Source organism: Engraulis encrasicolus, chromosome 11 (genome assembly GCF_034702125.1).
Source record: "Engraulis encrasicolus isolate BLACKSEA-1 chromosome 11, IST_EnEncr_1.0, whole genome shotgun sequence".
Lineage (NCBI taxonomy): Eukaryota > Metazoa > Chordata > Actinopteri > Clupeiformes > Engraulidae > Engraulis > Engraulis encrasicolus.
The window spans coordinates 54,266,544-54,292,419 of record NC_085867.1 but is presented as its reverse complement, the minus strand read 5'-3'; the positions used below and the strand labels follow the sequence as shown (position 1 = coordinate 54,292,419).

General features: G+C 43.8%; 3 protein-coding genes across 7 annotated transcripts in view; all 3 read right to left on the bottom strand.

Moving 5' to 3' along the window:
* Positions 1 to 1,145: 1,145 nt before the first annotated feature.
* LOC134458584 (UDP-glucuronosyltransferase 2C1-like) lies at positions 1,146 to 9,777 on the bottom strand. 2 transcript variants are annotated; one of them, XM_063210995.1, is made up of 6 exons: positions 8,956 to 9,777; positions 3,730 to 3,878; positions 3,244 to 3,375; positions 2,893 to 2,980; positions 2,571 to 2,790; positions 1,146 to 1,502 (listed from the first exon to the last, which is right to left on the bottom strand). In XM_063210995.1, the coding sequence occupies exons 1-6, from the start codon at positions 9,662 to 9,664 to the stop codon at positions 1,220 to 1,222; spliced, it is 1,581 nt and encodes a 526-aa protein (XP_063067065.1). In that variant the 5' UTR covers positions 9,665 to 9,777; the 3' UTR covers positions 1,146 to 1,219. The 2 variants fall into 2 exon arrangements, with proteins under 2 accessions (XP_063067065.1, XP_063067064.1); XM_063210994.1 differs by lacking the exon at positions 8,956 to 9,777 and adding an exon at positions 7,805 to 8,624.
* Positions 9,778 to 11,724: 1,947 nt separating this feature from the next.
* fktn (fukutin) lies at positions 11,725 to 17,960 on the bottom strand. 3 transcript variants are annotated; one of them, XM_063210997.1, is made up of 10 exons: positions 17,924 to 17,960; positions 17,220 to 17,405; positions 17,054 to 17,110; positions 16,580 to 16,780; positions 15,912 to 16,189; positions 15,364 to 15,496; positions 14,964 to 15,093; positions 14,184 to 14,317; positions 13,932 to 14,056; positions 11,725 to 13,152 (listed from the first exon to the last, which is right to left on the bottom strand). In XM_063210997.1, the coding sequence occupies exons 2-10, from the start codon at positions 17,319 to 17,321 to the stop codon at positions 12,939 to 12,941; spliced, it is 1,374 nt and encodes a 457-aa protein (XP_063067067.1). In that variant the 5' UTR covers positions 17,322 to 17,405; positions 17,924 to 17,960; the 3' UTR covers positions 11,725 to 12,938. The 3 variants fall into 3 exon arrangements, with proteins under 3 accessions (XP_063067067.1, XP_063067068.1, XP_063067066.1); XM_063210998.1 differs by having other exon boundaries at positions 17,920 to 17,954; XM_063210996.1 differs by lacking the exon at positions 17,924 to 17,960 and adding an exon at positions 17,541 to 17,912.
* Positions 17,961 to 18,229: 269 nt separating this feature from the next.
* fsd1l (fibronectin type III and SPRY domain containing 1-like) overlaps positions 18,230 to 25,876 on the bottom strand; it is a 32,815-nt gene continuing 25,168 nt past the window's right edge. The window contains exons 10-14 of one of the 2 annotated variants that reach the window (XM_063210990.1): positions 25,664 to 25,696; positions 23,263 to 23,360; positions 22,525 to 22,776; positions 21,441 to 21,529; positions 18,230 to 20,210 (exon numbers count right to left, since the gene is read on the bottom strand). In XM_063210990.1, coding sequence (XP_063067060.1) covers positions 20,088 to 20,210; positions 21,441 to 21,529; positions 22,525 to 22,776; positions 23,263 to 23,360; positions 25,664 to 25,696 — 595 coding nt within the window. In that variant the 3' untranslated portion in view covers positions 18,230 to 20,087. The remainder of the gene's footprint in view (positions 20,211 to 21,440; positions 21,530 to 22,524; positions 22,777 to 23,262; positions 23,361 to 25,663; positions 25,697 to 25,876) is intronic. The other variant, XM_063210991.1, reaches the window with a different exon arrangement.

Sequence of the window (25,876 nt, the reverse complement as noted above, 5' to 3'; positions counted from 1 at the left end):
TCTCAAGGCAGCTGGGACCTCAATCACTAAGAAAACTATTGGAAACACTTGATACCACAGCGGATTAAAATCCTACAGTGCATGTATGGTACCCCGGCTTCAGAAGGAACCTGTTCAGGCTCACCTGAGGTTTGCCAATGAACGTCAAACTGGATTAGGATATGATTGGGAGGTGCTGGAATCAGATGACACCAAAATCAAACTGTTTGGCATTAACAAAACTCGATGTGTTTGGAGGAAGAGAAATGCTGCCTATGATCCCAAGAACAACACCTTCTCCAACATCATAAATGAAAGTGGTAACATTATGTTTTGAGGTTGTTTGTCTGGCCAAGACACAGGACAACTTCACATCGTCAAGAAATGGTTGGAGGGAGACATGTAAACGTACAATGCTGCATGCCAACCTCTTTCCCACAACCACTAGACTGAAGGTGGGTCATGGATTGGCCTCCCAAAATGATAATAATCCAGAACATACAGCCCAAGCAACAAAGGAGTAGCTCAAGCAGAAGCACATTAAGGTCATGAAGTGGCCTAGACAGTTTCCAAACATTAACCCTACAATAATCCTGTGAAGGGAACAGAAGCTCCCATTTGGCAAGCTACAGTCATACAATTTAAGTGATTTAGAGATGATCTGCAAAGAAAAGTGGACAAAAATCCTTTCTAATATATCCACAAACATTGTCATTAACTGAAAGAAACATCTGACCTCTGTATGAGAAAACAAGGGCTTTGCCCCCAAGTATTTTGTCTTCTTTGACTAGAGGGGTCAAATACTTATTTTCCTCAATGGAATACAAATCAATTAAAATATATTCTTCAAAGTTATTTTCTGGATTTTCTTTTTGATATTCTGTCTCTCTATATTAGACTACATTTTATCATTAATATTATAGAATGAACAAGTCTTTATTAGTGGGCAAACCAACAAAATCAGCAAGGGATCAAATACTTATCCTCCTCACTGTATGTCGGTGTCACTGGCTTCAAACATTTTTGTAGTACTGAGACCACTATTCTTTGCTGAAAGACATCAGTTTCAGATCATACAGACACACATAATCTAAAATATGCTCATTAAATTACATATAATACCACAATATAGGCACTTCCACATCCGTATTGGCATAACATGTTGGAGGCAATCCAACACTGAGGTATATACACACACAGTGCATAGCTTTTATCAAACTGAAATTCCACAGAAATTATTTCACTCATTTTTCGTTTTCACTGAACTTTTGCCACAACACCTCCTAAAGCAGAAACAACATGATTTCACCATGACAAAAATGAACAGTCCTACTATGGCGAGCAGAAAAGCAAAAACATCCAGGCAGTGGTACTGGTACCAGCTGAGGTTGTGTGACTGCACGCGTAAGTGCTTGGCACCCTTGTTGCGCATGACAAACTCGATCCAGAACACAGCCTCGTCCAGTGGCCTCATGGGTTGGTCATGCTGAATCCTGGACAGCCTCATGATGCTCTCCTTATACCTGCATAGATATGTAAGGGTTAACGTTCGGCGAGAAGGTCGCTACCGTGGAATAGCAGCACGACAGAGAGAATCTTTAGACCCCGACGCGGAGCTGAGGGGTCTTGTTCTCTCTGAAGTGCTGCTATTCCACAAAGCGACCGACTCGCCGAAAGTTAACCCGCTTATTATATGGATATACTTAAATGATTCACACATGGCGGGGACATTTCTTTAGGCCTATTTAATGTTAAGATTGTTGCTGCGCAAAACAAAACAGTGCCGTTGTGGAACACCGCTAGGCAACAGCTAGGTAGCCAGGACAACAGGTGTAGTCTATCACAGCAGCTGATTAGAGTCTTGTTGAAAAGTCGCTTTAGCAGTGAAAAGTCTTGTTGCCATTGACAGCGGTCTGTTATAGACCAACCCGTCCGTTATCGAAAAATAACAGACGTGCGAACGTTGGGGAGCCCCGTTGAAATGAATGGAGCATTCGACCGATGACGTCACAACCATATAATAACATCAAATAATACCACTCAGTAGTACTGGAATTACACTCTTATTATAATACAATATATTCATTAAAAAATAAAATTACCATTATTATTACCTAATAATAATAATGATACTGCACATTTTTCAACAGACCAATTGCTCAATTCATAAAATGTATAAAAGCATTTACAAACCAAAAGAGCAAATTGAGAAGTGTCTGTGTCATTGGGACATGGTGCAATTAACTTTGTAGTGAGGGAAGATAATGAGGTCACCTACACCTACACCTACAGTAACCTGAATTAGCAAGAGAGTTGTTTTCCACTTCATATGATGGCCTATATTTGACACGTAGCCAGGCAGCAGCAACAACAATTTTCTTGAGCTTGAGCATGCCTACGCTAAGAACTAAAATTGCAATTACAGGGTCATATGAGCTGGTTGATCTATTGCATTGAGGAGGCAATGGGTGCAATGGTCTTGCTTGACAAATTTGTAATGCAGGCTGTGTAATACAGAGATGTATACTGTATAACTAAGCCATAAGTCAGTGCAAACAAAAACAAATACAAGAGTGAGTGATTTTACTTACGAGGGGACGTTTATGACTGTGTTTAGAGCATCCACTAGGTCTTTGCTTTCCATGTTGTTGAAATCAAGGGTGACAGCTGCCCCTTTGGTTGACATGTGGTGCAGATTGTCAGGCTGGTCAGCAAACAGAGGAATCCCAACCATGGGCACTCCATGGTAGATAGCTTCGTAGAGCCCATTGGTGCCACCGTGGGTGATGAAGGCTTTGGTCTTTTGATGACCTTTGTAAACAAACAGCAATGCAGATACAGGTTAGTAGGGGGTCCCATCAACACAGTTATTCGTATATTTGGTCTTCAGAGGATGTAGATAAGAGTTTTTACCAAGAAGGTCATTCTGAGGAAGCCAATCATAAAGTCTTGTATTGGGGGCCAATGTCTCTGGCTTCACACCACTGTACCTCCAGAACACCTGGAGGTCACACAAAGCAGCATGAGAGAGTACTTTTATTAATCCCAACGGAAATTAAGATGTCTGACAGCTTACATAAATACACAGGTACAAAACATAAACAAATACATAATACACATTATTACACACTGCAGTAAACATATTGCACACCTGAGTAGGCTAGCAATTAGCCTGGTGTTCTATGATCGTCTACTTCATGATTGTTTCAAGTCATCACAGTATTCAAAGTCAATGTGAAAGATGCATTAAAAATATCCATTCACCTTTTGTGGTATTTGTCCAAGTGCTGAGGCGATGGTGTTGGCCCTCTCCATGGTGAGGTTCTTGATCATGGATCCCAGTGAGAACACCACAATGCCATCATCCCCAGAACTTTGGACAAACTCCTCCATGTCCTAAACAATAGATAGAGGGTGTGAAACGACTACATTGCAAACATTAAACAACTTGCTACATGGACCAAAAGCGACCAAGGAACCGGGAAGTTCTCAGAGGATCTAGAAAGTGACAAATTGGAGCCCAATGTTTTTTTTGAGGAACCTTTAATTCTTTGCAGAACTGTCAGGTTCTTATGGTCACTTATGGAGATTGTTTTGAGGTTCTCCCACAAGCCAAAGGTTGTTTGAGGAAGCTTCACATTTTCACAGAAGCCAAATGTACATCTCCATGATTTTTTTAAATGTCTTTTCTGCCAAGGAGCAGGAATGTTTACCAAAAATGCACAAATAGAAAATAGATTGTGAGCTCACATCTGGAAGAGGCTTTGCAGGTTTGCAGTGCAGACCTCCAACAAATTTGAAATTAGGGAGTAAAGGTCGAGGGTACTCAAAATCCCAATAGGTTCGGATCAGCCAAATGTCAGCTCTGCTGAGGACATCACAAAGTTCTGTTGGTTTACCTAAGAGCAGAAGAATATAAAGTAGAAGTAAAAGTGAATTCAAGATGTAACGTGATATCACATAAATCTTCTCCATGGTCCACCATTTTGAATGTCCAGAAATACCCATTTTTAACTCCAGAATGTGCTATACTTTGGTTACTTTAGTATTAGTTTGCTATTTAGTAAAGATTCATGAAAAGATGACATTTGGCAATGGGCAGCACTCTTTCCATGATCAGCATTAGTTGCAATTCCTAGCCTACTCACGCCACCATCTACACAGTGCACCTTTAAGCGTGCAGTGTGTTTTCACCATATTCTTCAAATCACAGTGGCCTAATCTCAATACGTCAAACAATTGTCTATGGCAGGGGTGGGGAACCTATGTCCCCCAGGCAGGGCTTGACATTAACTTTTTCGCTTGCTGGCCACTGTGGCTAGTGGTTTTCCCGAGTCACTAGCCATCCAGCTATTGTACTAGCCACAAATTGGATTTTTTTATCATGACGCTGTACATCTAATCTCAGAAGAGGAGTAACTGAGCTTTTTCTTGACCTTTAAGTCAAACGGTTGATACACAAGGGGCAAAGTGCAGAATATAGGCTATTCTGGTATGTCATATCATATGATAAGCTACCTGCAAAATTGGCTAGTGACACTGAAAGTGTTACCAGCCACAGCCAAGTTTTACCAGCATTTGGCCGGTTGGCAGGTGCCAGTGTCAAGCCCTGCTCCCAGGGCCATTTGCGGCCCTTGACGCCGTTCTATCCTAGCCTGATTATCACCGACTTTCAAATCTCGTCGAGACTGCGTCACTAGGAGGGCACGGCCTGGCTAGTTTTATCGGTAAGGGGATGGAGACTCCCAACTGAGATCGCTCCCGGACGTGCGGTCCCAGGTGTTTCTATCACTCCCGGACGTGCGGTCCCACCCGATTATATTTCACGTATTATCATATACTGCCACATACAAGCAATTTAGGGTTAGGGTTAGGCTTAGGGTTAGGTTTAGGGTTAGGGTTAGGTTTAGGGTTAAGGTTAGGGTTAGAAACAAAAAACTAACATCAACAAGATAACTGGCTCCGTCATATGGCGGTGGTACCGATAGTCTGGCTAGTGGGAGCGAGATGAAATGGGAGCGTCCTGAGTTGGGAGCGTCAATCAGGGAATCGTTTTATCCGGCCCCTGATATAATTTTAAAGTTATGCAGCCGCTTCACATGAAAGGTGTCATATTTTGTAAAGGAATCTTAGAACTTATATTGCAATACAATTTAGTTACATTCAGGGGACCTAGAGAAGGTGGGGTCTGATTTAAAAGTGGCTGCCTTCAATATAGGCCTAAAGTGCAGGGGAAATCCTGGTTTGTGTTCATAATATGGTCCTCGAAGGACTTTAACAGCCCTGACAGGAATTTGAAGTGGCCCTTCGAATGAAAAAGGTTCTCCTCAGCGGCTCCCAAACTTTTACCCTCAGCGCATCGCCCCTTTTACATTTCAATGTGGTTCGCGCATCTCCTAAGTTAATGTTGCACAGCGCATCATTTCCAATAGACCTGACCTTTTTCTACCATCATTACAATGGAACTTGTTGCATGATAAGTCTAGTTATAAATTACACTTCAGATAGATCGTTCCAGCATACAGTTCATGAAACAATTACAACTATTGTTCATTAATTTTGTATAAAAACACATATCAGCCATTCAGCTCACGCAGCCCCCCTAGGCCGGTGTACCTAATCACCGGAACGGACCGGAACGGACCGGAACGGACAGGAACTTACCGGAACGGACCGAAACGGGCCAGAACGGACCGGAACGGACCCAGATTTAGCCAAAACTGACCGAAACGGACCCAGATTTTGCACAATAAGAGCACATTACGCTGCGAAACGGACCGGAACTGACTGAAACTGGCCAGAACGGACCGGAACATTCTCAGATTTGGCCGAAACTGACCCATAAATTAATCAGAACTGACCGAAACGGACCCAAATTTAGTTGAGGGGGGGGGGGGGTGCGCACTTGCGCTTACGCCTGTCTCGAGCATGGGCATCGAAAACGCAGGAGACACCTGCGCTGTCATGGGCTTCGTTGCGAGACACGCGGACCCTCTTGTGACCACTTGGGATATTTTATTACTAGTAAACATTTCAAGTAGGATATCGTTCGAGATTGAGAGCGTGTAACGATGAACAAATGTATATCGTGGAGTAGGCCTATTGAAAGTTGCTGGCCAAAACCATGACAAGCACGAAGAAATGTTTCACGTTACCTGAACAGTTTTATGGAATACCCTATGTCTCTCTCACACGTTGACACAAGGAGCACTATGAAGGCAAGGAGAGGGAGAGACAGATCTGTCGGTGTGTGTGTGTGCTATTGACCAGCTTAAACTTCACTGGTGAAAAAACAGTAGCCTACAGTAAGGAGTTGTAAGCATTTTCATAGCACACTATAGGCATATTCCCACATGTCAATGTGTTAGGCCTAGACACTCCATCCATACACTAGCCAATGCGCAATTTCGCTGGTAAACTGGTAGTTTCTCGTGACTTTGACATCATCATATCTTTGTAATTCCAGAGGTAGCTGGTGGAGCACTCAAATGTTTTTTTGGTAGTAGCATCCCGTATTATAGTCCTACACAGTCCACAGATGACACAAAATCAAAGAACAAAAAAGACAACAACAAAAAATGTTCCATGCGCTGCCATCTGTCTGGAATATTAAGGGGGGCATGGAAAAGTCGCAAAGGAGGAATTAACGGCACACAATAGGTCTAACTGGCTGGCCCCGAGGTTTAGCCTACTCTTAATGTTATGTTGGATAGGCTACAAGATGTGAACAAGTTACTAAAACGAATTTCTAGCCTAGGCCTACTTCTAAAGTTTGCAAACAATGCCCAATACGTTAGCATTTATGCGGGACTTATTTCCATAATATTCTGCTGTTATATGATGATGTCAAAGTCACGTGAAACTACCAGTTTACCAGCGAAATTGCGCATTGGCTAGTGTATGGATGGAGTGTCTAGGCCTAACACATTGACATGTGGGAATATGCCTATATGTGCTATGAAAATGCTTACAACTCCTTAGGCTACTGTTTTTTCACCAGTGAAGTTTAAGCTGGTCAAAGCCTATTGAGGCAGCTCATAGCGTCAGTGGAGACGCGCGCGCGCACACACACACACACACACACACCGACAGATCTGTCTCCTTGTCTTTATAGTGCTCCTTGTGTCAACAGGTGAGAGAGACATAGGGTAGGCTATTCCATAAAACTGTTCAGGTAACGTGAAACCTTTCTTCGTGCTTGTCATGGTTTTGGCCAGCAACTTTCAATAGGCCAACTCCACGATATACATTTGTTCATCGTTACACGCTCTCAATCTCGAACGATATCCTACTTGAAATGTTTACTAGTAATAAAATATCCCAAGTGGTCACAAGAGGGTCCGCGTGTCTCGCAACGAAGCCCATGACAGCGCAGGTGTCTCCTGCGTTTTCGATGCCCATGCTCGAGACAGGCGTAAGCGCAAGTGCGCACCCCCCCCCCCTCAACTAAATTTGGGTCCGTTTCGGTCAGTTCTGATTAATGTATGGGTCAGTTTTGGCCAAATCTGAGACCGTTCCGGTCCGTTCTGGCCAGTTTCAGTCAGTTCCGGTCTGTTTCGCAGCGTAATGTGCTCTTATTATGCAAAATCTGGGTCCGTTTCGGTCAGTTTTGGCTAAATCTGGGTCCGTTCCGGTCCGTTCCTGTCCGTTCTGGCCCGTTTCGGTCCGTTCCGGTAAGTTCCTGTCCGTTCCGGTCCGTTCCGGTGATTAGGTACACCCCCCTAGGCCGCGCACGCCCAGGGGTGCACGCACCCCAGTTACTGAAACCCTGGTCTATGGTATACGAAAACGATCACGTGGAGAAAAGTGTCCTCTTCATCCTTACCTCTAAGTTCACTGAGGTATTTATTTATGGTCAGCTTGGTGTGCAAATAAAATACGGCAGTGTGAAATCCATACATTAAAAAGTTCTGCAACCGCTCCACAAAGTCCATGTGGTCTGTGAACCGTGCGGGCACAGCAGGTACATATGACGGAGGTGTTGGAAGTTGGCCACATTCCCTCTCAAAAACATAGCCAAAGGTAAGCCTCAACGACAGTACAAATGGCACATCCAGTTGTTCCGCCAAAACATCGCTACAGGGCATCATAGGATCACTCAGAATCACGTCGAAATTCGACCTTTTCAGTGTATCCATTACCGCGACATTACGCAAAAAACCATCACACACTATGACATTATGAGAAGTGACGCGGTCCATCACAGCTATGGATTTGAAAAACATCTGTATTTTAGACAAAGTCCTGGACTGGTACATCCACAGGTCAACAAATTCCTCCCACATGTTGTTCACTTCATGTTTTTCCAATGGCACCTGAAAAATGTTAAAATGTACACGGTCGTTCTTAAATGACTTCACGGAGGGCGAAGCAGAACTGACCAACACGGTAATACTGTGGTTTCGTTCAACAAGCTCATCCACGATCATCCGCATATTGTGCCAGTGGCTGTACTCTCCTGGTAAAATCAAAACTTTCCCACTCTCAACGCAAAGCGGTGCCATTAAAACAAATATTGCGCACAGAAGCATTGCGCGGTCGTGCGAGTTCAACATGATGCGATTTAGAGAAGACGACGAGGTTGTTCCTGAGCCACACGAACCCTCACGTTCTTCGCCGATTGTCTCTTTTGTAAATAAAGGACAGTGCAGAGGCGTGGCCTAAAGGGGCCAGCATGTGAGGCAAAAGGTAACATCAACAATAGAGTTGTTTTGGAGTATCACTCTCGGTGACAGCTCCCAGGAATAAGAAATAAAAGAATTTGAATGCTATGTAGGGGAAATACGAATACAATATGCTATTGCACAGGCACAAAAAACAGTCACTGATGCACTGATGAGTAGTTATATCTATTAAGATGTCTAAGGTTGTTGATCTGGTAAATGTGGAGTTGAGTAAAATAAAGTAAGAGATAGATATGCAGAGATACCGTAAAAAAAAATAATAATGTTTTTTTTTATGTATATTTGAACTCACCTGCCAATTCAGTATAAAGTGGGTTCCATTTAAAGTGCATCACAATGTGGAGCAAGATGTCTTGAGAGAAATAGAACAGGAAATTCTTCATCCTCTGGGCAAAGCTCATCTGATCTGTGTACATGAAACCCACCCCTGGCACGTAGGAGGGGGGAGTGGGCAGCTGTCCACACTGCCTCTCTATGGCACTGCCAAAGGAGAAGCGAATCGTCACCACAAAGGGTATACCCAGAGTCTCAGCCAGCAGGTCTCCACACATGGACATGGGATCCAGCATCACAACCTCGTACCCTCCGCTCTGTAACCTCCCCATGACCTCTTTATTTGAGAACAAGGACACACACAGTTCTCGATTTTGCTCCATGCCCTTATCAATCATTTCTTTGACCTTCAGGGATGCTCCCAGGAAGCTGTCTTTGGGCATGTCATAGATCCAATAACTGAGCATGTCATCAACATTTTTTGTCATTTCCTCCCTAGTGTAGGAGACGTCCAAGACCTCCACGTTGTACCTGGAGGACTTGGTGACCACGCTCGGCGTGGCCGTGTGTGTGATGATGGTGACGTTGTGGCCTCGGTCCAGCAGGCCGTCCAGGATGGTCTTCATGTTGAGCCAGTGGCTGAACTCCCCGGGCCACACCAGCACCTTTCCTCCATCGGTACGCTGGGATAGACACAGCAGCACCGGCAACAGGAGCAGCAGACGCATAGCGGCTCACCGACAGCCGGGACAAGATGGAAAGGTGCAAAGGACCTGGAACAGCAGCCAGGCACCAGTCAGTCAGCATGTACACATGTGATCTGGCTGGGTGGGATTAACTCTTAGCAGCCAACCAGGATGTTGGGACTCTGGAATATTGTGCAATGCTGGAATGGCACTTTTTCACTTTTGTACTCCCCCCACATTATGCAATGCCACAAGGGAGGGGTGAAATATCAGATGCGGGCCAGCACACTCCCATTTCCTCATACTTACAGAAACCCTCTTAAATGGGCTTAGTAACCAGATCTATGAGATGGTAAGGGTTTGATTGTAAATTTAGCGGGAAACACACAGACACAAACACAGTGATGGTTTTAAAATAGAAAGTGAATTTGAAAATAGTTTTTTTTGGACCACAAGCATTGCATGAACATTAGGGGAATAAGGGCTTTAGTCTCTAGGCTGCACATTCCCTTACTTGTCAAGTCATGTTTTGAGAAATGCTTTGGCTTTTGAGGTGAGGGAAAAAAAAACCTCTTCATGTACCGTTCACACATTCTCATTAGGGTACACTAAGCACTTGTTGTCTCTGGATTCAACCTGATGGTTAATCTATTGGCCTTTAAGCACACAGACCCTAACTCTGGACTATGGTCAGGTTGCAATCTCTAAACTCAAATAACCCCATTTTACAACTCTGTGATTGTATGATAAGACCTGCGCTAAAAAATGGATTAAAACTTAACTATGTCTTGTTAACCAACTTGACATCACAAGTACAAAAGGAGTTTAGAAGAAAGCAGAGATCTTCATTACCGTTATCTTTATAAATCACTTATACAGTATTTTTACACATTTGTTACCGCGCTGCACAATATTGTTTTTCACTAGTAAATGGAATGAGCAAAGAAATAAACCCAAGGCACTCTCCACCTCGTCAGCTGGTCCTCCTGAGATAAATGGGGAAAAAAAAAATCCAGATTGTTGTAATGAAAAAACTTTACTGGCACACAGAACACAGTGTAACCCAGGCAAAATAACATAAGGGAATGCAAGAGTGCCTGAGACAGTGGTATAGACTCACCTATATTTGTGAAGCAGGGTGTGGCAGAAAGTAAACAGAAAAAGAAAGCATGCAAGCAAATGGTTCCTCTCTGATCTGCAGAAGGATTGTTGTCTTACTCTGTCTAGGTTTTCAGTTATTTACTTATCAAAAAGAAATAAATCCAACACATATCACACAGTCACAAACTAAACAAATAACGAGAAGACAAACTATGCAAGAAGCCCAATCAGAAATGGCAATCTAGCCCCACGACACTATGGCCACTTCTTTTGTACATCATGCAACATATAGATGCACAAAATGTTCAGTTAAAATGAAAATTTAATAGTCGAATCAATTGGGCGCACAGGAACATATCAATTAATAATGCAGGGCATCCCAACTACACACATTAGATCATTGTAAAGTTGGTGTTTTTTTAGAATTTAGAATAATGTAAGAATAATATAACAGGCATCATTTCTTCATTTTGTTCCCACCTATTCTCATACTGACATCCATTCTGGTGACAATGTGAAGCACACACAATTCTGTTGGAGTTTTTGGGCATTCACTTTCTGTGACTGATTTCACTTTTAGTGACTTTTTCAAATCTCATAGCATAGTAGACTTTAGTCAACAGTTGGAGAGTAAGTGGTAAAAAAAACATTAACGTGATGGCTGAACATTCTAAAACACATTGTATGCGTTGTATACGTTTTTGGGGCATGCTGTATGAAAGTGACATTAGGATGTGCCTAATCTGTATTTAGCCTGACTCTCGTCAGACCCTTGTGTATTTCTGATCAGCTTCATGAGCTTACACGAGGGTCTGGAGGACCTTCAGATTTGCCTTTCTACCGAACCGCCATGCAGCCAAAACCAATCAGGATCACAGGATTTTCAGAGATGACTTAGTCAATTTATGCCTCTTTTCCACTGCTGTTTTTCTGGTAGGCCTACAGCTCGACACAGCACGACTCGGCCGCCACTTTTTGCTTTTCGATTGGGCACGACAGAGCTCAATCTAAAAGCAAAAGTGGCCGCCGAGTCGCGCTGTGTCAAGCTGTAAGCCTACCAGAAAACCGGCAGAGGAAAAGAGGCACTGGTGACTTAGTCAAAGTTTAAACGTAGTAGAGAGGGGAAAAAATAATTGAAACAAGACAGCTGTCTCCGACAACAATAACCAATCGGATGGACATTGATTCTGTAATTTCAATTGTATCGAATCTGTGCGCAGTTAAAATAGCTCCTCATTAAAAATGTCAGACCAGTGTTTCCCCAATCACGTGCAAGGATTTATTTTATAAAACCACGCCTTCGCAGACCAACGCATATGGCACAGCTCCAGATGAATGCTAGTGGAGCAAGGCGGAACCCATACATCTGGCCAGAATCAGGTTAAATATGTTTTCCTTTCTTGACTGGAACATAACACATACTCCCCAGGACCACAAAATTGACCATTCAGTTCCATGCCACTGATGACCCAGCATGTGTAAGAATTCTCCACATCGGTCCAGTGTCTAGGTTAAGGTGTGGATTCTAACCCCTGATCTATAAACACCTCATTTGTAACTTCAGTCCTTTTATCATACACCTTTGGAAAACATCACAGCAGTCGATTAAATTATGCTACTACAGTGTTTACAGACTTAGACAGAAAAAAAGAGAGCCATTTTTTCACTTTAAATAAATGGTAATATTTACAATTCATCTGCAATTGCAATTGAGTTACTGTCAGGTTTTTTTTACTACAATTAATACTGAGACAGGCAAAAATACTGTAACTGAATTGACGAAAAAACTCTGAATTGACAATAACAGTTCTTCCACAGGCAAAATCTTCAGTGCAGTGAGTCCACTCCTGTCTTTAGTTCCCCCTACAGTACATGGTGTTCTTCTTTTCAGGCATTACCCAGAACACTGTTTAAAATTGTCAGACAGTCCTGTCATAGTTTGAAAAAAAATATTACACCAACAGCTTAATGGCAGCAGCCAAATGGTCCAGATGTTTGTAGTGGTTTTGAAGATTACATCTATTGCCAGCAATAGAGTCAGTGAGTGGGACATGGGAAGTAAGTTAGAGAAAGTGATGGGGTAGGGTTTTGACATGACCCAGGCCGGATTTGAACCTGGGTCCCCATGGACGAGTCCATGGCAAACTCATGGCATGCTGTACTGGCACAGTGCACCACAGCACCCCCACAGCAATAGCTAGTTCTAAGTTCCCAGTCAGTACACCTGAATGACCTCGTCCCACTCGCGGACGGGCCACACTCCGTTCTCCTGCACGTTGGGTGGAGAGCTCTTCCAGTCCCAGGCCTTTACCGGAACGTTCCAGTCTGAGCCGTAATTGGCTTGCACGTAGTCCAGCGTCTGACACGGCACCCGGACCTTCAGCTCCAGCAGCTCTGTCCAGCACAGCTCGAACCTGGGGAACATATATCTGTCCCAGAGGACAACACAGAGTCAGCACAGCTCGAACATGGGGACCACATATCTGTTCTAGAGGACAACAGGGAGTAATCAGCATGTGTGGAGCACCAAGAGAGGTGTATACTGCCCTACAAAGCAAAAAGGCAGTACTGGTGACTGTGCAGTGCTCCAAACTTTGTAAAATGACTTACATGATCTTGTAGTCCAGTCTAAGTAGTTTTGGGTAGATAACTGACATGTGGCAGTTTTGTTACTTTATATTACCACATTTTTGCACATCAGTCATTTTATTTAACATACTGTATATTATTTTGACATATACACATGCCATTAAAATCATATTAACTCATTGTCAACAATGCAGTTACTGCCTTTTTGCAAGTTTTCCCCATACAAGAAGTACATGTGGTGATCATCAAAATATATTTTTTGATGGAAAATTGAGATTTTACAAGGGCCATGCCATCATTTATTTAAAATAACACTTGTGGTGAAGCCGACTTAAAAAACCAATGCAATCCAATAACATGTATCTGGTCCCAACTGTACAGTTACAGTTACTTTGCCTCACTAAAGAGTTCTGTTACTAACAATTAGTAGATGTAATAAACGGTTGTAATGAGAAGTGATGGTGCATAGTTAGGAATACACAACCAAACTTGATACTGAATAGAATAAGAACGATGTCCATGTATATATGTCAGTGACACAATCGTTTTGGGAGTGAAAGGAGCAGTACAATTACAGCATGTAGAAATTGAGGATTAAAAAAAAATGACATGAGCATACTTGAATTTCTTGCCACTTTTTGCCTGTGTGCCTCCATTCCACACGATGTCCCCTTCATCATAGAAAAAGAAAATGTCCAACTTCACGTCTAAGCCTTGGAACGAGAGCTCCAGGCTATCCTCAACCTAAAATGTACACAGAACAGAAGTTTGTATTGACATCGCTTTAATTAACATTGGAAGAGAAGTGGCTACATCGTCTTTGCTGAAAATTGAAGTTCAATCTGCAACATTTTACAGAATGTTTGCGGACCTTTCCAAACTTGTGTTTGAGAGGAAGTCCCGCTCTCTGAAATGCTTGCGTGATGTCGTGCCTGTAGTCCTTGATCCAGATGCCCAGGTCTACATCCTTACTGTAGGGGATGATACTGCACTGCCTGAACCAACCTACAGGAAGAAAGAACCAAGCTGTGTGAAGTCAAGAAGTGGAGGCAGATGCTTTTAGCGTCACTACACACTGAACTCTAGAGTAGACCAACGGAGAGTGAAGGGGATACAAACAGAAGAATAGGGCATAGATTATAAGATGTACAACAGCATACAATGCTGCAATACCACTACTGTAAATAATGAACATGGAAAAAACAGGAATTTTGCTGGAGAGATGATGTAGTGTTGTGGGAAATGGCCCAGAGCAGACTCTAACTCGGGGCCCCACAGGCATTTTGGCGCATCAACCCCCCCCCCATGATTTAAAAAATACTGTTATATTCTTGTAACATGTTGACTCCATTTTGATCACCATTATTTTACATTTTCATGGGCCTGGTAGAGTTCATCCAAATTTCATTTTTTTTTTTTGGGCATAGAGCACTTTTTTATTATTCAGCCAAGGCAGTATTTCTTTCATTGTGGGGCTTGATACACCCCAACAGGGATATATCCTGTACAGAGTTCAGGAGCACCAGTGCACTGTGCCACAGCTCCTCCCACAGATTTGCTTTAACAAGAGCTGGAGTGGCTGTCTGTAACTCTGGTGTGTGTGTGTGTGTGCATGTAGACGTGTGCACATGTGACTATTGCTCCTCCTCACCTAAGCAGGTCCCGCTGCTGAGCCAGAAGGGGACGGCCAGCTCGTTAAGCGTCCTGGCGGCCAGGTGCAGCAGACTCTTGGCCTTCATCCTGAAGTCCATGGCCTCTGGAGACAGATCGTCCGGGTACAACTGCCACGAAAAAAAAGAAAAGATGAAACAACACTGACCATGGTGTTTGTGAAAATTCTCATTCACCCAGGTCATGTTCATCCGTAGCGTTTAGCTGTAAGCAGCTGGACTTCTTCGTTGACATGGAATGAGGAATGAAACACCTTCAAACTCAAAGAAGAAATGCAGTTGTTTGCAACTACACTCTTTGAGGAACATGGACCAAGGGCAGAATTAATTAAAGATGACATTAACACTTCTTGCGTGACGGGGAAAATCCGTGGCAAGTACCTGGTAGAAAGCACGTGCTTCTTTGTACGGGCACTCCAAAAAGCGGGCCTGAGACTGCTCTCTCAGAAACTGGGAGAAGTTTCGTGGGATTCGTACGTCCAGACCATCCACCATAGTTAGGGCCACCTCAGGCCTGACAAGACAATTCACATGATTGAACAGGTGAAAAGCAAACAGAACAACCCAGACCCAAATAACTGACTTTCTAAGTTGGAAGAATACCCATCGTAGGGGCAGTAAAATATGTTGTGAAAAGTGTCACATGATGCAAGTGCTTAGAAAGTCGAGTGTGTAGCAGCCACCTGAAGATTGCCAGTTCAATTCCTAACATCAAAAAGTGGGTGGGGGGGAGTGAATAAACTGTACTCTCTTATCCTCATCCATAACTAAGGTACACTGAGCAATGGTGCTGTCCCCCCGCAACGTTGTGGGCTGTCCCTTGCATAAATGCAAATTCTTTATGTGTGTGCATTGTGCACTGCGGTGTGCAATGACAATTGGACTTTTTTTTCAGTGGGACTTTGACATCAACACACTTGATCCCGTACCTGTTGTATGCTCCAGCGTATCGGCCAAAGTCCAGCTTTTTGAAGGGGGCGAATTTCCTGTCCATGCTGGACTTGAGGCGGAGCGGGCCGTGCCAGAGGTAGTTCCCGCTGCGCTCGTACAGCACCACCAGGTGCACCAGACGGGAGCCCATCTTGAAGAGGAAGTGGAGCGGGATGTCATTTCCTGCCAGGTCGTCCATGCTCACGAGCCGGGGGTCCTTCCCTCTGAACTCCAGCACCTCCATGCCCCGATCCTCAGCGGCCTCAAGCAAGCTTGCCTGTTGAAATCCACAACAGGCATACACAGCATTATATTGCTATTATTATCAAGAAAGATACCTGTTGAAATACACATATAGTACTTCCTACACATGTTTGAATAGATACGAAAATAATTAAGAAAAAAACTGATGCTACAAGAATTTTGGCTCCTCTCCCTGCTGTAGGCTTTCCATGTTGGCACATGAAAAGGCAGGGATCCCAGAGGAAAGTCATACCGCCAAATATGACACATTATTACTATTGAGCTGAAATGTTCTAGACAGTTGCTTGGAATGGTTGAAGCCACACATCCACACGTCTGTTTTCCTGGGAGCATGACCAAAGTAAGACAGACAGGACAGACAGGAGGGGAAAATGAAAGGGGGGAAAAGTTATTTTCTCCTTACATCATACTTCCAGAGGTTTCCAAGCAGGGCGAAGGTGGTGAACTCTCGATGGGTGCAGAGGAAGAGGCAGTGGGGCTCCTTCAGCGTGCTCTCCTTCAGCAGCAGTCCATCTTGGGTAAGCAGGTCCAGAGACACAGAGTCCACCAGGAAAACAGACAGGCTATACTTGTGCACCAGCCCAAGGAACTTCTGTATTAGGTGCTGTGAATTGCATTCCACCATCAGTTACAACACCATGGGCATAGGGCAACATGTAAAATAGCCTATGTTATGCATTTCCAGCATTTTGTTTCCTGTTTTTAATACCATTCCTCCAAGCTATGCGAGACAGAAAGACATTCCAGAGAGAGAGAGAGAGAGAGAGAGAGAGAGAGAGAGAGAGAGAGAGAGAGAGAGAGAGAGAGAGAGAGAGAGAGAGAGAGAGAGAAGAATGAGGTATGAGACCATGGTTATTAAGATCAAGTTTCCACCTACCCTTTGTGCATCATTGCCTGACGAGGAACCTTTCCCACCAAAAACATAAAGTCCATTCTAAAGAAAGAATGAACATGACAAATATTAATCAAAGGCATGTCCTCCATATCACTCATGAAGTGGCAGGTGATGGTTGTGGTAGTCAGATCTATACCTGTCAACTTACCTTTGATGCGTACTGTCTGTAGTAATACAGCTGGAATAATAGGAATATCGAGCTTGTTGTAATGAGTAGGACCAGCACCACGGTCTTGTTTATTCTAGGCATTGGTCCTCAAAAGCAGGATGCAGATGATGTGAAGAGGAAGCTTTCCAAACATGTTCATCGCTTGCGCATGCCAGATATCCTCAACTGGGAAAGAAAGGACGCATTCCATTACACATTTCAGAAGTAGAGGAACTAAGAAGACAATATCATGGCCTAGGCCTACAAGTATACTCTCATCACATGTTGTTTTGATCCACCCAATATAAGCTACATAATCACCTTGAGACGTCTTTAGATTCGTGAAACCGAGTATTTTCAAACGTTTAGCTCGTCATCTTCTACAGCTTCGATGTACGTGAACGGCCAGTTAGTCGAACGTTTACCAACAGTTACAAAATAGAATGCACGGTGTTACGACTAGAGCTCTACTGCAACATTGTAACTTGTTATGAATGGGGCAATGCAGTTGTGCATAGCTTGCTGGGAGCACTCATGTCCATAAGCTATTCTTACAAGAAAATACGTCTTTATCAAGACATATTCCTACTATCGTTCAAAAGCAGATACCCCAGCCATGAAACATGCCACAACATGTAATACCACAGGCTGTGGCAATACTATGAAAACATAGTAGGCCCTACTGTAATCACAAGCGTACCTACATGCTAATTCGTCTGTTCGTCTTGGAAAACACAAAACAGCCCATGACTACGGGAAGCCGTTACAGTCAAACATTTGAAACGCGTTTGGTAATACAGAGACTCATCTGGAAAATTCGTTGTTTGGAATATAAAGAATTAGTCCATTCCACTCGTTTCCGCTGGAATATAAAATGTATTTGGAGATGGAAATAGTTGCAAACAAACTTGTCTTGTGCTTAGCAAATTTATCAGAGATTGCATTGACATGATACAAACAACTTGATCAGAGCTTCGATGTTATTAGAAAAATGGACACCCAACATTGAGGCGAGAAAAGAGACATTTATTTGTGCAATGAAACACAGGAATCACATGTTATCATGACTGACAAACTATGTATTTGTTTCAAAATCATGGCTCATGGCAATAGGCCTATACCAACTACCTGCTTCAATTAGCAAAATAGGCCTATGTTACGTGGGGTATTCGAAGGACACGTGAAACACGTCAAAAATGAAAATCAAAGTATCATGGGCGAGAGACATTAAATGCATAGATGTACCACATTTTTCTTTTTGATTATTTAGACCCCTGAGTGAAATTTGCGGTCCACTCTTATTGCAGTAATGGAGTCTAAACACCAGATGGCGGCACAAGAGCAGCTGATATTGCTGTTCACAGATGATTTAATGTAGGAAAACAAATCTTTGGTATGGAGACCTTCTCCCACATGGGACAAAACCCTTGACGAGTCCTAAACAATATGTTGACATACAGAACTGTGAAAACATTGATTAAATAATTTATTTCATGATAGGACAAACACCTCCATAAATCATATATTTTTTCTTTTCTTCCCAGGGAGCAGGGCTACATTGTATAGGCCTACAGGGTGACCATAACAAAAGACTCAACTTCTCCAACAGTTCATACAAAACGAGTCAGAGTCCAGGGTTTGCAGGTGCATGTCCTGTTCCAGTCTAGGCTGAGGGAGAAATGAACCATCAACAATATTTGGGTTGTACAGTATTAAGCAGCACTACGTTATTATACACTGTGCAAAAAGTCTTCTGCAGTTAAACCTCTCCACTTCAGATTCTGTACATAGCGTAAACATTTTGTTTGTTTGTTTGAAGGTGACAAGGTTACTCTGATGAGCTGAGAACTGGCTATAAGGATTCAAGGAAAAATGCCTCGAATTGAATCGATGGTTACAGCCATAGTCCCAGCAAACAACAATTACACACACACAAGCACACACACAAACACCCATACACAAGCACTCCCACATACACACATAACCATTACACTGATATTATTTTGAAGCATAATAGTAGTAGAATAAAACGGTATCAGCAGGTGAAGGACACTGGATCATGCCTGAACAGAACACATATAAGAAATGAAAATCTAAAAAATAAAATAAAATAAAAATAATAATAACAAGGACAGAAAAAACAGCATTCAGCCTAGAAACTGAGTAAAATGAGAAGGGAAAAAGTGCACTCATCTATTCCCTGATTAAGCAGCTAGCATTCCTGATGCAAATGTTCCCCGAAAGACAAAAGAGAGCCAGAAAACAAATCTCTCAAATATTGAGAAGAGAGAGAGGTGTCTGTCCAGTAGGGGGGACACAAGTCTCCAGTTAGAGTGAAGGTGAGGCGAGCTGCTCGAACGTCACGTACGGACAGTTACATTTTCCACAATGCTTCACATCACAAGGTCCAAGCTCATTGGCCGTGGCTCTCTTCAGGAAGTGCACAGGATGTAATGGGGGAGTGGCTTGAAAAAAAAAAGGGGGGGGGGGGGTCACCTAGACAGTCACCGCATTCGTGATGGCGCAAAAATGTTAAAAACTGAAGAAATTAATGCAGCATCGAAATGCAGCTCATCTAACCAGAATGTTTTGTCATTTTTTCAGTCACAATGTGTATCAATTTGCTGGGTTTTGATTGTTTTAGAACCTTCACGAATGTGGTGATGTAATATAGAGCCTAAGTCACATCCTTCCATGGGACCCATTATCCAATAATCAATGAACGGAAGTCCAGAAAATGTCTCTTCCTTGACTCCCATTGGTTGGGTTTTTTTATGCATCTCAAGTCCTATGGAGAGACGTGCCCTCGGCTCCATATAGAAGAGGAGGGAGAGGAGGCGAGTTCATAAGGGGTGGGTGGCCGTGGTACTACTGGGCCATGCTGTTGAGGCTGCCGCTGGAACCGCCGATGCCGTTCTCCGTCTTCTGGAAACTTCTGACCGCACTGGGCACCTGGAGCCCCGTGGAGAGGGTCAGGCCTCCGCACCACACCTGCAGGAAGTACGGGAGGCAGAGGTGGTCAAAAACGTGTTTGATACATAGACGTGATGCATGCATGTCTATGATTTGCTTTAGTGCCTACATATAAGAGACAGCCATTTCACAGATCACAAGGTTCATCTCATTCTCTCCTGACTCATCAACGACAGATCTTAAGACCTTCAAACCCCAACTAAGAAAGTAGTAGGGGCAGCTTTAGTACAAAAAAACCCTTTTCCATACAACAGACATGTCTTACAGTTTTTCTTAAACTTAAGTCTAGACTTAGTTATAAGTATAGATAGGAAATATACTCAGACCTTCACACCCTACCACCTACAGGGAGCCACGAGCCATCTTCGGTCATAAAACGCTTTTCATAAGAAACAGGCACCTCTCTCAGAACTAATTGTGTGTACTCTGACCACATCTCATCAATGTCATATGACACACATTCATGGCTTGCTGCCCACGATAACATTTACCCTTATGTGACAGGCACACGGGGAAGCTGACAAGGGGGGAACAAAGGGATCAGTTGTTCTGGGCCCATGGAGATTGGGGGCCCATAATTGGGTTCCATTACATGAAATGTACTGGGTGAGGGGGGCTTTCAGAGGACTTTGTCCCGGCCCTGCCAAAGCTGTCAGCAGCCCTGCAGGCACAGATAGCACTTCAGAGTGCAGAGGCGAGGAGATGAAGAGGACAGATACTATACTGGCGAATCGAATCTCTCACCTCAACATAAAACGTCAGTCAGAGCCAGCAGCTAAATGTGGCCGTGCCCTGAATAGCGATCGGACTGTACTCTGAGATGCACTGGCAAACAGACAAGTAGGGCAGATTCTATTAGACTTGGGGGCGCATACTGAATTATAACTCAATGACCACCACGTACAGACACGTCCTTCTGACGTCCCCTTGTGTGCCCTGATTGCACCTCTGCATATAGATATAAGCACGACTGTATATAGAGATGAGTTGGGCGTCATCCTCGGGCTGTTTACATACAAGTCATGTGAGGAAGGGAGTCAATGTGTGTGTGAGCTCGAGCGAGCGAGAGCGAGAGAGAGAGAGAGAGAGAGAGAGAGAGAGAGAGAGAGAGAGAGAGAGAGAGAGAGAGAGAGAGAGAGAGAGAGAGATGAGATGGAGAGAAAAAGCCTGGGAAAGGGAAAGGAGGCTGAATGGTGTGCATTGTGCATGTGTCTTTGTTTTATTTTATAATACAATGATCAAGCTCACCATGAATGCTGGTACTACAGGCTGGCTGAATTTTGTCTTGAACGTGTGCAGGAGCTGTTTGCTTTCTGCATTGTAGAAGGAGAGCTGACCTGAGGAGATGAGAGAAATGAAAATGTTACAGGTCAGGAGACAAGACCACAGAGCCTCTAATTCTCAGCTGTAGTTTCAGCATTATGGTGAATGTACAGTAAGATAATGATTCCCTGGACAATTACATTCTTTTGTTGCTTTTCACTTGAAGGCCACACGTACAAAACAAACCCTTCACGATCATGCTAGCAAGATCAGACATGATAGGATGGCTATATCTCCTATGCAGATAATTGAAAAGGTCCTAAGTGTAGGCCCTGGTGAAAAGGCCCTACGGTATTCATCCGCATCCTGGATGGAGAACAGCAAATGCCCGACACACAATACAGAGGTATCGGATGACACTGCAGGTTTCATGTGTCCAGTGTCACCCATGGCCTATACTGTTGCTTGAAATCAACACCCCCCCTGAAGAAGCCAGGGCTACTTACGGGCCACTGAGCCCAAATGTGGGTCATAGTGGAGGACTCACCTTTGGAGAGCCAAACTGCTTTGTTTTTAGGTAAACAACTGATTCCATAGTGGAACACGTTCCCAGCTTTGTATGGTATGACGTGAACATTTGATAGAGTGGTATACGTAGTGTGTATAAGTAGTACTGTACAGTGTTTTCCTTGTTGTGCTAAGTACAGTATAATTGCGTTGCTTATGCATGCACAGTTGTGCACCTACAGACACACATGTTGACCATTCTAACTCCACCATTTTAGTTGTGTCAGGGCTTTAACAATCATAATGGACTAGTCAACACACTAGAAATAAAACATACGTATAAGGAAAGGCGGCAGAGAAAAAAAAACACACATGGCTGACAATGAAGTCATTTCCAAAGTGCTGTAACATTATTCAGATTAGATCCCTGCCGTCTGCTACCTCCGAACTGTGAATAATTCAGTGGGAGGCCTCCGTTGGCCTATACTTAAGCAGATATGGCAAAGGCAGACCACACTGTACACACACACACACACACACACAGCAGCGCACTGTACTGTACCTCCGTCCAGGTCGCAGTAGACGCCTATCCGCTCGGGCACGGCCACGTCCAGGCTCTTGGCCTTGTTGTTGTGCTTGGCGGCGCAGGAGGTCTGCAGCCAGGTGTTGATGTGGATGCACCAGGACGTGTTGGTCTTGCCCAGCTGCTCGAACTTGCCCAGGTTGCGGTAGGCCACGCCGATGCTGTACGACTTGCAGTCCTTCAGGGCCTTGACCTCCCAGTAGTGCTGCCCGCACTCCATACTCGTGTCACCTGAGCCAGAGGAACAAGGAGCATTGTATATGTGTACTAGTACACATACTAACCAAATTGCAATGTGTTCTCCCAAAGACAAAGTAGTATGTAGATTTGTGTCACCTGAGACAGATGTACAAGAAGCATGTATATGTGTACTACGCACACAAACACAGATACAGCATCACACTATGTTCTCGTAAGCATAAGAGAGTATGTACATTCATGTCACCTGAGACAGAGGAACTAGAAGCATGTATACATGTGCTACGCACACTACCATACACCAAATTGCAGTGTTTGCAATTGCGTTGTTCTACTTTATCCATCCAGCCACATATCTCTCACAAGATAAGAAAGAGATGACCTTCTAATGCATTACACTTTAAAGTAAGTTTTTAAGCTTTTGTTTGTCAAAGTGGGGTTGTGTATGGGATGTGTGAAAGATTGTGTGAATGTGTGTGTTCACATGTAAACATGATGGAGAGCAAGTTGGGCTCATACCCAGCACGGTGTAGGACTCCCCGGTGAAGCGATCCCGGCCTCCTCTTACCGCCGGCGACCGCGCACTCGACGCTCTCTTAGGAGACGGCGTCCCACTTCTGAAAACGCCCCGACACAAAACAACGCGCAACACTTACTACACCGCACAGTCAAGCCGGTCATGACCATTAGAGTCACAAACTGTAGCAAACAAAGTGCAGTTAGTCATCACATCAGGGGTTAGTTCAGGGGAATAAAGAAATCACACCAAATCACGACAGCACACAAAAAAAACACACCCGTGAAGAAGACGGTAGAAAGTGAGCTTAAGGGTTAGATGTGACACCACGAAACAATCGGAGAAGAGGAAGAAATGGCAACAGGGATATAAATACACATCTACACAATGGGAGAGATTTTATGTTATTGATGTATTAAGAAGCCAACTGAAAGGATTTTCTACCGACACTGACAATCTGCAATCCTACACAGACTGGGATTCTCGTGCTCAATGCTTGTGAGTGAGACTACACATGATGAGAGATGCACCGTAAATGGTCAATTCAACAGCCAGTCAGATTTAACACCTCATAGTGTTGATAATCAACCCTATGTTGAATCAACACAGCAAAATGTATCGTGAGGATGTACAGGCATGTCATTTTCTGTTGTGTTGTGGCCAATGTTTTGTGCAGGGGTAACCCTCGCATGGGTAATTTAGTGGGCCGGCCAATCACATTATCACCATGGCACTGTGTAATTAAGACCAAGCGATGCTGCGTGTTTGGTGTTAAATCGAATTAACCATTGCGTCATCCACCGGGAATGGAGTCAGTGAATGGAGTGAGGCAAGTTTTCGCTTGTGTGGATGGGTGACGCTTGCATTCGAGACATGCCCTACTGTTAAACAATGCGCACACATGTCTGCGGGAGTGGTGATCAGTCACCGCAAACTGGCAGCTGCTGAAAGGAAGCCGCACGTTTCCTAGGCGACCAGCCTGCCCTCACTGTCCATATGCCACATGCCCCACAGCAGACAGGAACTCGGGGGCCAACTGGCTAACTTGACTGACGGCCCACACAATAGGAGCTGCCCAATCAGCAGGCGGTCAGCGGTCACTTGTAGCTTCACTGACGCACAAGTCTCTCTCGCCCTGTTCTGGGGGATTCCCCACCGTCATCTAAAAAATGTGGTTACACTCCCACAGTGCTTTATCCCATTATACCTGTGGTTGTTAGCCTGTTGACAGGCCCATTCACTCTTCTCTTTTCTGGGGGAAAAAACTTAATTACCTTATGGCAACATTGCTATGACATTACAGAGTCTTGAATAACAGATTAAGCCTTGGTCCTTAGTATTTTGGTAATAATTGCTACTTGTATGGTCAAACTAAACTGCTCAATGTTGGGGCAAATAAAGCAAATAAAGCCTTCTGATTCTGATCCGGTCAATAGCAGCTCGATCAGACTGACTACCAGCATCATGCAAGGATCATGGGGCTTCTTAACATGAAGGAGGCATAAAGGCAGTATATCTCAAGCCTATGGTCAAGATTTCTCTTGGATTCAATTATATGCTTGATGCATGTCACTTACTTAACAGAATTTGTGTACCCAGGGCAGATGGAACTTAGTTGCAGACATTTGTGCACATAGTTTAAGTGAATTTGGAGACGGACAAGGTTTATACTGTTAAGTTAAGGTCAATGTTGATGGATGGAGGTGGGCTACACATAAAATTGATGTTACACGCATTCTTACTCACCAGGTTATAAGGTGCAAGCATGAAAGAAAAAAAATAGTATGCGCAAAAACAACCATGTTATTGTCATTGACTAATTTCGAAAAGGTCTACCTTAGACCGATATCTAGTGAGCTGTCACCATTTCTTTCCAGAAGAGAGAAAGCAACCAAACCCAAGCAAGATTCGTTGAGAGAAATGTTATGGACGTAGTCACTTCCAGACAGGGCCATATACAAACATACATGAGCTACTGTAGTTCACCATATCGAATTCCAGGTTGTTGTGACTACAGACATGGGGTCTGCACAGTGTACGTTTGCAAGTGAGCTCTTGTATCTGGAAGCGACTACCTCTTTCTAGTAGGTCAAAATTAAGAAAAACGTCACAGGCACACACACCACACACCTATGGACTTTTTATCCAGTGCCTCTAGTGGAAGGGTTGGGAGATTTGTCACAGATCTTCGGTCAGCAAACGGTTTAGACTCCAAGACACCGAGCCTGTGCTCTAGACTAGTAGACACAATACCTTCCTGCGGAGGCACGGGATAAAAGCACTACACCTAAGCCTCTGATTTGATTGTTTTGGCTAAAGAGGGGGGCCACACAGCAGCTACTGTAGTATGGGGCTAATGCCGTCTGCTAAGCTAAATCCGAACACTAAGAGGCATATGGTCACCTTGACATGTTCTTCAGATTGGCAAGGTGTGCGCTGTTGATGGAATGGACATAAGGAGAAAAATAAAAAGCAAATAAAGGGTTAAAGTAAAGATGGGAACTGGACTGGACTCTGTGTACATGATTGTGGGTAAAGCTGTAGGCAATTCTGTGTGGGTATTGCTGTTGCTTGAAGCTGAATGGATGAAAGTTGTATGTTTAAAAAGGGGTCTCT

What these genes read in the sequence shown, in the direction of transcription:
- LOC134458584 (XM_063210994.1), bottom strand. Translation starts at nt 8,534, where the DNA reads ATGTTGAACTCGCACGACCGCGCAATGCTTCTGTGCGCAATATTTGTT. An exon ending in CTGCAAAGCCTCTTCCAGAT is followed by an intron (nt 3,376 to 3,729) that starts GTGAGCTCACAA and finishes TCTATTGTTTAG; the next exon opens with GACATGGAGGAGTTTGTCCA. An exon ending in ACAGTCATAAACGTCCCCTC is followed by an intron (nt 1,503 to 2,570) that starts GTAAGTAAAATC and finishes ATATCTATGCAG; the next exon opens with GTATAAGGAGAGCATCATGA.
- fktn (XM_063210997.1), bottom strand. Translation starts at nt 17,321, where the DNA reads ATGCCTAGAATAAACAAGACCGTGGTGCTGGTCCTACTCATTACAACA. An exon ending in ACAGACAGTACGCATCAAAG is followed by an intron (nt 17,111 to 17,219) that starts GTAAGTTGACAG and finishes TTCTTTCTTTAG; the next exon opens with AATGGACTTTATGTTTTTGG. An exon ending in GAAACCTCTGGAAGTATGAT is followed by an intron (nt 16,190 to 16,579) that starts GTAAGGAGAAAA and finishes GGATTTCAACAG; the next exon opens with GCAAGCTTGCTTGAGGCCGC.